The sequence below is a fragment of the Bactrocera tryoni genome, chromosome 3 (assembly GCF_016617805.1).
Source record: "Bactrocera tryoni isolate S06 chromosome 3, CSIRO_BtryS06_freeze2, whole genome shotgun sequence".
In the NCBI taxonomy this organism is placed as follows: domain Eukaryota; kingdom Metazoa; phylum Arthropoda; class Insecta; order Diptera; family Tephritidae; genus Bactrocera; species Bactrocera tryoni.
Window position 1 is genome coordinate 6,248,006 of NC_052501.1, and position 14,083 is coordinate 6,262,088.

At 36.7% G+C, this 14,083-nt stretch overlaps 2 protein-coding genes and 1 long non-coding RNA gene across 3 annotated transcripts; 2 read left to right on the forward strand and 1 right to left on the reverse strand.

The window, feature by feature from the left end:
• Positions 1 to 1,392: 1,392 nt before the first annotated feature.
• Positions 1,393 to 4,610, forward strand: LOC120772397. Its single transcript, XR_005705060.1, has 2 exons — positions 1,393 to 1,540; positions 4,326 to 4,610. It is a non-coding gene; the product is annotated as an uncharacterized LOC120772397 (long non-coding RNA).
• A 105-nt stretch (positions 4,611 to 4,715) lies between these two features.
• Positions 4,716 to 10,849, forward strand: LOC120773040 (eukaryotic translation initiation factor 4 gamma 2; the record flags this gene model as incomplete). Its single annotated transcript, XM_040101970.1, has 5 exons — positions 4,716 to 6,470; positions 6,537 to 7,480; positions 7,549 to 9,217; positions 9,287 to 9,473; positions 9,594 to 10,849. Coding segments are annotated over 5 exons (4,734 nt in total), but the record flags the coding sequence as incomplete, so codon positions are not given.
• A 415-nt stretch (positions 10,850 to 11,264) lies between these two features.
• LOC120772396 (glutathione S-transferase 1) lies at positions 11,265 to 12,348 on the reverse strand. The gene has a single exon (XM_040100986.1). It carries the CDS (start codon positions 12,014 to 12,016, stop codon positions 11,297 to 11,299), a length of 720 nt encoding a protein of 239 aa, XP_039956920.1. The 5' UTR covers positions 12,017 to 12,348; the 3' UTR covers positions 11,265 to 11,296.
• Positions 12,349 to 14,083: the final 1,735 nt, after the last annotated feature.

Here is a 14,083-nt window from a genome sequence, read left to right on the forward strand (position 1 = left end):
ACTTAGCACTTGGACGAAGAAAAAAAACTGACATTTTTACAAAAAATTTTCATGAAAATTTCGCGAAATTTTTTTTTCAAATAGTTGTAATCGAAAAAAATCCTGGGGAAATTTTAGAACTTAGAAATTTTAGAAATGAATTAATTTAACACTTATATTTTTAATTTTTATCTCCTGTAAGACTTCCCTAATTCGTTTATAAGTATTTATTTTATATTAAATAGTGTAAAAATAACTTTAATTCCATATTAAACGATTTCAAAATAACGAACTATGAAAAACACACGTTTCTCAGTTTCTCGTTTAGTTCACCTTCTCCATTAACATAAAAAAAACATACATATCTTAAACACCAATATCCTCTAACCAAAGTGTATTTAACAAGAGGAATTAGTAATTGACTTGTGTTTATTTGACAATGAAATAGTAAACAAGTCATATGTTTATTTATATTAACCTGTCATATACTTACTTCACTTTGTTGAATACACTTTGCTTCCATCCATCTCTCCATAAAATAAAAATATAAAAATGCCAAAGCCAACCACCAACTTCATGACAGTGTTATCGATAAAGACATTTACCATTTCCCGATACATAATACACTGAAAAATTTTGGATTATCTTTATTTTAGCAATGTTTGGAAGAATTAAGAAATTATTTACATTTATACTTAATTTATAATTGAAAGGATATTTTTTGTCAACATTCAGATAACTTTCCATTAATTTAAATTATTATTATATGGAATTTATTTAACCCTTGTCAACTTGCAACCCTGGAATGAAAAGCATTTCGGAACGCTTCCATTTTTAATATATCGCTGAAAGGAATTTAGCGAATACAACAGTGCTGCTTGTTTACTGTCATTATCTTAAAAAAGAAATCACTTAAGGCCGTTTTTCCGATGTCAGATTAGCAGCCATCCGCCAATTAAGCTCCGCTTAATTTAACCGAGAGTATTTCTTTCGGTGTATGACCCTTTTTTAACCAGAAATTAACTGAACGATGTATGCTAACCAGTCATTGTCTTAATTATTGTCAAATTTAAATAAAGTTTTTCACAATTACTTAAAATTCAGTTACAAATATCAATATCTATAAAAACAAGCTACTTGTTGCATTTCATTTCTTATTTCAATTACTATTGAGAATACCGATTAGCAATACAAATTCTACACTTTACTTATTATTTTCAATATTTCAATATATTTATCAAAATTTTGTTTTCAATTGTCGAAACCATAAATAATTTTTGTTTTCAAAATCTTCCAGTTAACCGAATTATCGTTTGTTCTGTCTGTCGCTCATTCAAATACATTTCTTGTCAAAAAGTAACATTCGTTGCAACTTGTCGAATTGGAAAATAGTAGCAATATTGCATTGCTTGCAGACACTCTGGTATACTCGTTCGTTTCGTTTGCTTCGCCATCAGGTTCGGTGACAAAAGTTAATTTCTTCGTTTTTGCCTTTGCCTTGGCTAGTGAGTTTCAATTTTTGTGCATCGGTTTGCAGAAAAATAAATTTTTATAAGAAACGGTAAGTGCATTTACATTATACAAATTATATATAATTTTATGGATTCTTAGTGTGAGTGGAAATTAAATCATTAATACGCGTAAAACTAAATGTGAAAATAAAATCGAACTTAGCAGACTTGTGGACATGAGTTTTCCATTCGTTTCTACGAGCATTGCATACATACATAAAAATTCTTTATAAACTATTGTAATTCGTGATTTTAACTGCATACAAATCGATTATTTGCAAAAATTTATGCTGCAGTGAATTATATTAGTGGGTTTTTAAGATTAAGAATTTTTTATCTTAACGATTTTTTCGCTATTGTAAAGAAAATTCGGACTTTTGAAACAGCGCTGCCGACGTCGCAGTACCAGAGCGTTAGGATCGCAAAACAATGCCAATGAATCACACGAACGTCGTCGCAACCAAGATGGCGACGACGTTGATGTGTTGTTTTGCCTTGTCGCGCGCCCCGCCACATCTTCCATTTCTAGTATACATACACTAGGTAGATGCACATTTCCTTACTCACGTATAACTTTTTCATCTTTTTCCCTATTATAATTTAATGTGTACATGAGCTACATGCTCTTATATAGATAGGTGCATATATTGTGTTAGCTTCATTTGTTGGATTTTCCGTTTTTAATCTTTGTTACCTACCTGAGAAGCATCTTGTTTGTGAGATGTATCATGATGCATGCACCATTGTATTTATCAAATATTTTACATATGCATATATTTAATTGAAAATGTTTTCCTTTAAAATACATTGAACTGAATTTCGACGTAATTGTTCGATATTTGACCTCTCTTATACTAAATGTTTTTTACAGTCATAAGTCGTTATGTGGTCACAATTTCTCGCGTTAAGCCTCAAACTCCGTTAATGCATGAAAAAGCTCAAACATTCCAAAATGTATACGAATGTTTTGTGGGGGGAAAGCAGACGTCGGGGCAGTAAAAATGACGACAGCGTCGCGGTAAACGGCGGTGGCAACGGTAATATCGCAGCAGCAAGTGCAAAGTGAAAATTAAACGTTGCTTAGCTCAAGTGAAATGAGACGGCGACGGCACAAGTCTGAATTGAGGTCGAAATCAATTTAAAGCTCTGTAGTGACCATCAATTTATATATGTATTGAAATTATCTATATGTGCATGTAGTGTATATAAAATATACAAAAAGAGCGTTAGATCAGTGCTCGCTTGAACGTTACTTTTTAAATTAAGCTATTAATATTAATATTTTTGTAAATAAGCTGTTCACGCTTACGAGTTAAAGTTGGAGAATTACATTAATAGTTAGAATGTAAGCTTGCAACCATTAAAGTACGATGAAAACACGAAAATCACCCTCGAAACGCGCATGTACGCCTTGTCTTGCATCTATCTATTTTTTTCATATACTTATGAACTTTTAAATGTATATAAATGCTATTGACTACCTTACCCCTTGTGGGGGGTTTTTGTTCTCCTTCAGTGTTTACACACACACACACACACACATCTTCGACGTTAAATTTCTTTGTGATTTCGCTATATGAACAAAGAAAGTTCATAACGAATAATTTACTCTGTAAAGATTTTAAAGCGTCAACAAATTATTTGAGGGTATTGAGGGTCGTTATAAAATAACTTTTATAATTGTCAAATTCTTTGTGGTGACCTGCAGGGTGTTGTCTTTTCTTAGACGTACTTATGTATCTAGTATATTATATTTCGATCGATGTTTTAGTGGCCTTAAGATTGACATACAATTTATCTTTGTTGAGCTGTACTGCATTGTAAATTTCTGTTGGCTACAGTTCTGGAAATTGTGGGACTGTACTATTCCTTTACAATTTTGTTCAACAAATTCGTATACAGTTTTATATATACACATTCATGAAGAAAATTATGACCTGCTATCCTAAAAATCTATTTCCAACTTTATATTATACTTTTGCTTGTATTAGGTTTAAAAATTCTGTATGGCACATATTAACTCAAAATCTAAGAAACCAATGAGTAATCATGGAAAAAATTTCCTACTTTCATTATTTGCAGATCAACTGTTTAGGTATGTCATATATTTACTCTCAAAATTTGGAATATTATATTATTAATATTTGCTCAGTAACACCAGCTCGGTAGTAATTGTTATCTAAAAAAATTTGGTTTGGGTGGCAGCACTTATTTGTGTGCTATTTCAAGGGACACGATTCTACAAAGAATTTACTGCAGGAATCGTCAACAAATTTTTATACGCAACATGCTGGAACCTACATACATAGGTAGATGGAAAAACGACCAAAACGCAGCAGTAGCAGCAAAATCAGCTGCTTTAGAAGCGACAGGAACTGGAAGTGTAGGTAGACAGACGAACATACAAAGATCGAGTAGTTTGAAAACAGGTATAGAGATAAAGTGCAAAGTGAAATGAGTAGAGTGAATTTTTTGTTATTGTTGTAATTTTGTCGGACGATGCAAAAACTTGTACCACAATTTTGATGGACAACTAGTTTATCGTTGTGCTTCGTAGTGTACTGTTCATTAGCTAAGAGTTAAAATAAAAATTATTCAACAAATGCTAAAAATATACAGTGTAGAATAACCATTTTCAGGAAGTTGCTTTTCAATTAAAGAAATGCAACAATTTTAACGCTTTCGCTTGAATGTTTGCTTCCATCATTTTTAATCCTTAGTGCTCATTTGAAAAGGTTGTTAAAATGATCTAAATATATATCAGATATATTTACATAATACACGCACATAAATATAATACAAAATAATTAACCAATATTTTTCTTTTACTTGCAGAATAATTTCATATACAAGGCAATTGACTTTGAAGAAAACAACATAATTTTCCAAGAAAACAAAGTTTTAAATTATACAACACTTGTAAAGATATCATATTATTATAAATTGTGGAAATCGCATACCTGCGATTAAAGTAGTGAAATTTTGTAATCACTTACAACTTGTTTGCGTCTTCATTCGTTACAAATTTTACGTTATCGGCAACCGTGAGTGTGTGCGTGTGAGTTGAGTGTATCGTTTAAATCTCCAGTCACACAGTGGGTCAATCAGCCAGTGATTAGACAGTTATCAAACTTAGCAGTTCATCTGAGCAAACTAAGCATATACATACATTTATATATATACACCAAAATATTTCCTTTTCAAAAAGTAGACGAGCTTTATTGATTTGTCAACGAAGCGCTACGACATCAGACAGTTACGTCAGCAAACGTCGTGTTAGCTAGCTGTAAAGCAGAATTTCAAATTCTTTACCCACAAGTTAACGAAAAAGTTTTCACCATTCCTCATTCAACGCTTAGTGATCACTTCTCGCAGCCTTACGACGACCCAAGGCAACGTTGGGATCAAACCAGCGACCGTTATTCAGGCACAATAGCGCAGGACAGGATCGTGAAATCAAGCACCATTGAGGGAGGCAGCAGCACCGGTGACACCAGTATTGGCGGCAGCGGTTTACACCTTGCAATAACGGCTCATCAAACTGATACTGAGCGTTTTAACGACAATTCGTGTAACCGAGGAGGAGGAGGCGGCGGCGTTAGCGTCAGCTGCGGCGGCCAATCCCCGCCCACACCAACGGTTGGTAAAACTCTGTTAAATACAAGTCCCAATCTTTTGCCGATTACCACTGCGTCGGATACTTTTAACAATTTGAAAAATTTAGTCAAGATTGATAAGGGTTCCAATCCAACAAACGGTAACACCAATAGTGGTGGTAGTAGTTATCGCCCAAAAGGGAATAACGTTGGTGGTTATAAAAATAACTCAAACCTTGCCCATACAATCGGTGTTTCTCCTACATCTACAGACGAACGTGGTCTAATTTCCGGTAACGGTAGCGGTTCATCTGGTTCAGGAATCGTTGCTGGAGGGCGTGCTGGAGCAGGAAGCTCTTCGGGATATATTAGTTCAACTTATAACAGGAATTCCGCCAAAATTCGTCAATACGATTCGGACGTAAGCCCACGACCTCGACGAACTTACCAGGGTGACTCGTCGTCGTCGCGTTACTATAACAAGAATAGTGACACTTTGGGACAGGGCCCCAAATCAGTTGGTACAAGCGGTAACGGCACTCTAAGTGGTGCTGGTATCGGACGTGCTATCATAGGTAACGAAGGTAACGGCGGACGCGGCTCATACAACGCCGACGGAAGCAACAACAGACGTTATAACAATCAAAGTTCGTCAGATGGCGGCTACAATAGTGCTAATCGTAATATAAATTCAACCGGTGGCGGAGGCAACAGCTATCGCCAGCAGCAGGGCAACCGTTACGAGAACAGCAATGGGCAACAGCGGTCTTATGGCAATTCCTCAAATGCCAATTACAATAGTAATTATTCAAATAAGCAAGGCTATGGATCACGTTCTGGCTACAATGATGGAAATGTAAATGCGCGATCAAATCACCGTGAAGACTACGGTAGCAACAACTATCGAGAGTACGACGACACACCACGTTCACGTTATAATACCGGAAACAACAGCAATTCTAATAGTCTTGAACGGGGCAACAACGGGCGATACAAGCCCTCTGAACAGGGTAACGGCAACGGTCATATTCCGTCTGCCTTAAGACAGGGTGGTATTTCAATAGAGGATCGTTACGACCGTGCTTCTAATTCGGCTGATGTTGGTCGAGCTTATAGCAATCGCACTCCACCGATTCGCGGCGGAAATGTTTCTGGCAGCGGCTCAGTACCAGGTGCACACTCTTCAACACCAACTTCGATAAATTCAGCGTCATCGTCGTCACGTGGCATATCACCCAACTCAGCTGGTGCCACAGCCGGAACACAACACCCTTCACCATCACCCACGCCACCGCCCCCATCTGCAGGTCGCTGGGTGCCACCATCTTTGCGTCCACAACATGGACTTAGTCAGACCGAAAAGAACGATGCTGTCTTCAGAAAGGTAAGTAATATAATATTTTTAAGTGTATAGATTTTTGTTTATATAAACTGTAATGTCTACATTTAGGTCCGCGGTATATTGAATAAATTAACTCCAGAGAAATTTCAAGAACTCAGCGATGAATTATTGAAACTCGACTTAAACTCCATTCTCATTTTAAATGGTGTGATTTTGTTGATTTTTGATAAAGCTCTAGATGAGCCGAAATATTCGTCTATGTATGCACAATTATGCAAACGCCTCTCCGAAGAAGCTCCATCTTTTGAAAAAGACCCCAACAGTTCATGTACCTTTTTAAGGCTGCTAATCGCTGTTTGTCGTGACAAATTTAATAATCGCCTCAAACGTGACAACGCCGACGGTGACAACAATAATCAATTTAACAAAGTACATCGACCAGAGTCACAAGCAAATCTTGGCGAAAATGACACCGATGAAGAAGAGCGGCGTCACCTGGCCAAACAGCGCATGCTGGGTAATGTTAAATTCATTGGTGAACTCCACAAATTGGATATGTTGTCAACAAATGTCCTACATCAGTGCATCATGGAATTGCTGGACAAGAAGAAGAAGCGTTCAGCCTCACAGCAGGAAATGTGCGAGGACATGGAGTGCTTGGCACAGCTGCTCAAGACGTGCGGGAAGGTCCTGGATTCAGAACAGGGCAAAGAGCTGATGAATCAATATTTCGATACCTTGGAACGCCGATCAAAATCGACTGACTATCCGCCTAGGATACGCTTCATGTTGAAGGATGTCATCGAGCTGCGTGAAAACAACTGGATACCCCGTAAAGTGGCGACCACTGAGGGACCCGTGCCTATTAAGCAGATCCGCACCGACGATGATACAATTATTCGTACACCGTTCGCACAAAGGAATCGCGATATGCGCAATAATGATCGCGACGGTGATAGCTGGATGAATCGTTTCCATATAAATCTGCAACCAGGCTTTAATGACATGTTTAGTAGTTTAAGCGTAACTGGTGCTTCGCCGATTGTTTCACCGTAAGTTTAATCATTTTACCTATTGCGTTGAATAATAAAATTTGTTTTTTTTTTGTTATATTTTACAGATTTGTTGGTAATAACTCCAATCGCCCTTATAATGGACGTGAGCGCAATCAAGGTGGACGTGATGGCAACAATTACAATAACCGTTATAATAAACATAATAACCAAAATGGTGGATCCGGTGGAAATCGTGAGGACGGACGAGGTGGCCGCAATGGGCACATGGGGCGAGATGGTGACTCCTCTGGCCCATCACATTATGGCAACGGCGGTGCAAACTCGCTGCTGAACAGCAAAGAACTTGCACCACGCTTCAAACGTAATTTGATGTCGACCAATCAGGATCCTGTAGAAAATCTGCAAATGCGTCCTGCTGCCAATTCGCTTCTTTTCAAAGCTGCGTCACAAAATCATAAACTGCCAGCTATGTTGCCAATTTCGACACCGCCCACAGGTAGCAGTGGCTTCGGCAATAACAGCTCCAGCCGCAGCGGTGCTCCCAGCAAGGATCAACTGTCCAACACACAATATCCGTTACTTGGCACTCCTACCTCGCACCTAATAAACCCCGCACGCCCCTCGTCGACTCCATCTGCCGAATATGAGAGCGAAAAGCATGTTCAAACCGCCAGCTTGGGCTTAACTTTAGAGCGAGGTCTAAAAGCTACTTCTTCCTCACCAAACTTCGGCGCAGCGAATAATGCTAACAGTGAAAAAGTAAAACCTACCGACAATAATACAGATTACCCCAATATGTCGGATACTGCTTATAAAAAACGTAGCTCCACACCGGTAGATCCACAACAGTTGGTCACCAAACAAGGTTCCGTGGAGAAGATTGCTGGCGTCGGTGCGAATAAACAGAAGAAAGATAAAGCTTTCAATAAAGAAGAAGTGTTGAAGAAAACCACAATTTATGTTAAAGACAATTTCTTCTACGATTCCGATGACGATGAGGATACAACTATCACTGACTCCCCAGCTAACGATCAAGAAGGAGATCACAATGATAGCGGCGTTGCTAGTTCGAATGCCAGCGACAGCATCCAAGGCAAGCAATTTACTAATCTAGTAGATGGATTTTTGGATCTCAAAGTGCCTGAGAAATGTATGAAGGATGTCTGCATTAATATCATAATGGATGTGCTGGAAAAAGCCGAAGACAAGTATTTGAATCGTGTAATCATATTCATGCAAGCCTTACGTAAGCAATGCAATATCAAGCCCAATATCATATTGGAAGTTTTCAAGCAAGTTATTAACAAAATGAACGAACGTGAAGCTTTAAATCCGCGCATTGCCACACATGTTGCTGGCCTGTTGAGCCGCGCCGTTGGCGATGCTGGTCTACTCAAATTGACCGATATTGCCAACTACACAGACAACGGTCAACATTATCCGCTATTTCTGCTCGTGCTGCAGCAACTGCACAAGTCCATTGGCAAGGAACCGCTGGCTGAGAAATTCCGTGAAAGTAAAATCGACTTAATGAACAGCCTACCGGAAGTGGATCGCAATAAGACGCGTTTAGGCGAAATATTGGACGATCGCAACTTGGCTTTCCTCTATCCATTACTAAAAGTACAGGCAGAGATGTATAAGCAACTCACAAGCGATCCAAATCCCGCAGCATTCTATAAATGGATCAAAGTCAATGTAGATTCCAAATTCTATAAAGATGTCGGTTTTATTAACGCCCTCATGACAGTTATAGTAAAATATATAACACAAGTGAGTACTAAAATCTAACTGTTATTTAATGTGAATTATTATTAACTATTATTTTTGTTGCTTTTTTAGGAGACAACTCTAGCAGAAGGTACCGACACCAAAAAACATCCAGATCGTGCCACCATTGAGAAAGAGGAATCGTTGCTGCTCAAATATTGCCAAATTCTGCAAACATTCCTGGGTGGCAGCAACGAACTGCAATTGATTGCTATTTATGCACTACAAGTGTTTTGCTATAACGAAAATTTCCCCAAAGGTGAGTGCTTGAATAAAATTAGTTATTAATTAATGTAATCAAGCTGAATTTTTACACTCAGCCCAATCGTTTTTATTCGTAATAAAATATTCACTTACTAATTTTTCTCTCAACGTTTAGGTATGCTTTGCCGCTGGTTCAAATATCTCTATGAAGCCGAAGTAATCGAAGAGGAGACATTTATTTTATGGAAGGAGGAAATTTCAGACAAATACCCTGGCAAGGGAACTGCATTATTCCAAGTTAACAACTGGCTGACTTGGTTGCAAGAGGCCGAATCTGAGGATGACGATGACTGAATTTAGCAAATCCATTAACGCAATAAATAAAAACAAAATATATTTAAACACAAATTATTAACATATTAAACTGATAGATAACAAAGTAACAAAAATCAAAAAAAAAAAAAATAATTAAAACAAAAAACTTTCGAAATGAATAATGCGTTGAATCGTTCGTTAGCACATTCTGAAAATTAACACTCCAAATTAAAATTTAAAAAAGAATGCTGCATGAAGGCAAAGATAAACACATGCACGCTAGTTTCAACAAAAAAAAAATAAAAATGAGAATTAGAATTATAAAAAATATTTATAAAACATGAACAAATTAAGCAAACATAAAAGCGACAAAAGATCAGACTTCATAAACTGGGGACAATTGCGACGAAATGAATGATAATTTTGAAAGTAAACTTAATACACTTATTGTAATGTACTCCAGTTCTATATTTATTCTCTCTCGATAATGCAACATTACATTGTGTGAAAGAAAACAAAGAAACAATTTTAGATAATTACCATTCAAACTAATTTTCTTAAACTCGACCTTCAACGCTCAGTAATTTTTTAGCAAATTTATTTCAATACAAAACTCTGAATACTACGACTTTATTTCTTAATTTAAAATGAATAAACAAACAAAAACAAAATATTTAACAAAAAACACATTTTACTAAATAGTTTAAATTCGTTAATAACTAAATGCTTTTGATGAGTATGAAAATTGGAAAGCAGTGGTTGGCATAGCGCAAATAATGTGTCTACAAACAAAAACTAGCAATAAAATGTAATAAATAAATGAAAATAAATCATAAACTGCTGCCACTACACTTCCCTTTGTGATCTATTTCTAAATACTTGAAATATGTCCGCATACCGGCTCGGGACATTTTTGTGAAATTTTTGCCAAATTAGCGTTAAACTTTGTGATAAATATCGCAGAAAAATGGCCAGTGCAAATCGAAACATTTGCAGAAAACACGAATGTCCAACTGTTACTGAAGAGGATTATGCAAAACAAACAATATATTATCCAATTTGAACTTTAAGAAGAAAAAAGTCGAAATAAAGCGAAATAACAGCTGCCGCAACGAATCTATTGTTGTTTTATTATTCTTTGAACATGGTTATATTAAGTGGTATACTGATACCAGCGAAAAAATAAGCGCGTAGAGAGTATTGTGCTTCTCGCCAGGCGTGTTTTTGACGAGAGAAAGCTTTTCATAAATATCCGCCAGCTGCTTGAAGCGAGCTTTCTGTAAACTTTTACTCAATCTTTAGCGAAAACATACATATGTATGTATGTATGTATTCCTATATCATTATTAAATTATATTTTAGTAGCAGAGAGGAGATTGTGTAAATATAACTTAAATATTTCTTATGACAAACTGCACAATTTATTTTTATTCAAACAGTATAAACATTCGCTTATAAATAAACATTTTGCAACAAGCAATAAACAACAAATGAATACAAAACAAATTTGTACTGTCGACGTATCGCCAGAACGACGCTCAAATTGAAACCACTCGCGCTCACTCACTGTCTACTGCTTTTGATTTCTTTATATGCCTTCTTCCACAATTTTTCATATTGCTTCGGCAATTTGTTGTGCACCAGTTCCGCGTATTCCTTCAAAGCAGCGTCCGAGATTTCCGCATAGTAAGGAAGCGCCTCCATACGCTTCAGCCACTCCGCCAACTTCGGCCACTTGTTACTGTCGACAGCTACAAATGTGGCACTTAATACGCTGACCGTCGAAACAATGCTGAAATCGGCGATGGTCAAATGCTCACCAGCCATATATGTGCTTTTAGTAAGAAATATTTCCAGCAAAGTGTAAGCATTTCGTATTTGCTCGAACTTTTCTTTTGGTATATCGGTGATGTTCTGTTGAAAGAGTGGACCGGTGATTTGCTTCATGCAAGTGGCAAACAATGTGGCTGCTTCGTAGTATAGACGATGATCCACTACGGCGCGCGCATAGAAATCAGCTGGATAGAGTGTGTCATCCTTGCCATACTTGCGTACCAGATAACCGGCAATGGCATGCGAGTCCACAAGTATGTGTGCACCATCCTCAAGCGTGGGTACTGTGTGCTGGGGATTCTTCTCTACAAATTCCGGCTGCATTTGTTCTTTGGCAAAGATGTTCACCTCACGAAATTCAAAGTCTAAGTCGAGTGCTTTAAGCGTGAGCAAGACGGTACGTGTCGGTGTGCTCTTTTTCGTGCCATATAAGATCAATTTCGATGTCATTGCTTTGATTTGGTTATTTTAATTATTATAATATTTAATATCACTGTAAAGTCCTAACGAAGACAAAATACGCGTAAGTCTGCTTACTTTGCTGGCTGCTTGGGTACACCCACTGCTCTTAAGCGTTATTGCGGCATTAACTGACTGAATAATCACGTACACTCATTTATATAAGTATGTACATTGTTCCCAATCACTCTTCCAGACCAATTGATTCTCCGCTGCGATAAAAGCTTTGGGGCATATACTGCAGATAAGATACGCTTACCCGTGCTTAATAATGACGTAAGAAACTTGCTTTATTGGCCACACATTCAAACATACATTGTTTGTTAAATTATTTTTAAGAGGGTAAGAAAAAAATAAACAAAAGACGGCAGTTCTGATTACATTCAAATTATTTTATTTTTAAATTGAGGCGACTACAGTGACCACAATGAGTGATCATCACCTATGCGCACGTCACTTAATCCTTAATTAATTTTAATTAGAGAAAAGCTTTAAGTTTGACGTCATTTCGCGGACGCATTAACAGTTAACCTTTATTTATCTGTACATATGAATTTATGTGTAAGCATATGTCCAGTTATGTGTCTTGGAAATGTAAAAATACTCTTTATTGCACAGAATTTATTTAGTTGCATGGAGGGCAACCGCAACAATAACTGATTTCTAAAGCTTTGTTTTGAAACATTAGAGCGTGTATGGTTTTTCCACTAAGGAAAGTGATTGGGAATTTCAATATAAGTACCTCTGCACACCGCATGGGTAAAATTTTCATAAGAATCCAATTTAAGGCTCACAACTTGTGTATAATCAAAAAAACATAAACAAAAATTTGTTTCATATTGCGCTAGGTTATACTTTTAAAAATAGCATACGAAAATTTTAAATCGACATCTCGAAGAGTTTTTGAGTTATAGCTTTCTAAACTGAACAGCTTAGTGTAATCAGTGATATCGGTTTATCCTAAACACATTTTTCTCGAAACAGCTTTTTTCGAATTTGACGCAGTGATTACTCGGAGACAAATGATCCGCTCATTATGAAATTTCTGATTTTGTGTAAATATAATATGGGGTTCTCCTTACCATAACCTACCAGTTTTTGATTTGAACAATAATCGAAAACAACTTTTTTTTAACCACCGCCGTCTGTAAATTTTTGTTTTTTTTCGACCGTATGTAGTGTTTGTTAGGTTTCATCCACGGAGAAGGCCAGAATCACTGCAGCTTTTTTAACGCCGTCGGAGATGGCGTCAAACTCGAAAAATATTTAATTTTTATCTACAACACTTTTACTGGGTATTCTTAAATATGTACATATGTAAGTACTCTTTAAATACAACCAGTAAGAAGGGGCTAAGTTCGGGTGCAACCGAACAATTTATACTTTTGCAACTTGCAGGAATCAAAGCCAAGGAAATAACTTTTGATGTAAAACGTCAACCAGAGGATCCGAATCTAAGCAATTTTGTATATACATACATACACTATATAAGCATAAATTATACACATAAATACATACATATTCGGCATAAGATTTGTTAGAAAAACGAAAATCATGCTGTGGGCGTATGGGAGGTGGAGGAGTATCGACCCGATTTTAGCCATTAACTATTATCATGCCTCATACTAAATAATGTTCCTTGGATTTCATTAAGATACCTTACATACTAACACCAATCATATGGAGCAATGTCAGTCGGATGTTTGAAAATCCTGATAATAGATATATGGTTGCTAGGTCAAGTTTTCGCGCAATTGTATATAATACACCCAATACACGGTAGATACGTTATGATCCATGTCATCTGAAACCCGTGTAAGATGAAATAAAGAACTATATTTACTTCGAAAAACTGTATAAAAAATGTTGAAAACTATAAAATCTGAGATATGCATACAAATTGTATGTTCATATGGCATTTTATTGAGCATTAAAACTTAAAATACATAATTCATACAGGTGGCAAATAGCCATGTCCGTCTGTCTGTCTGTCCGTCTGTATATATACGAACTAGTCCCTCAGTTTTTAAGATATCGTTTTGAAATTTCGCAAACGTC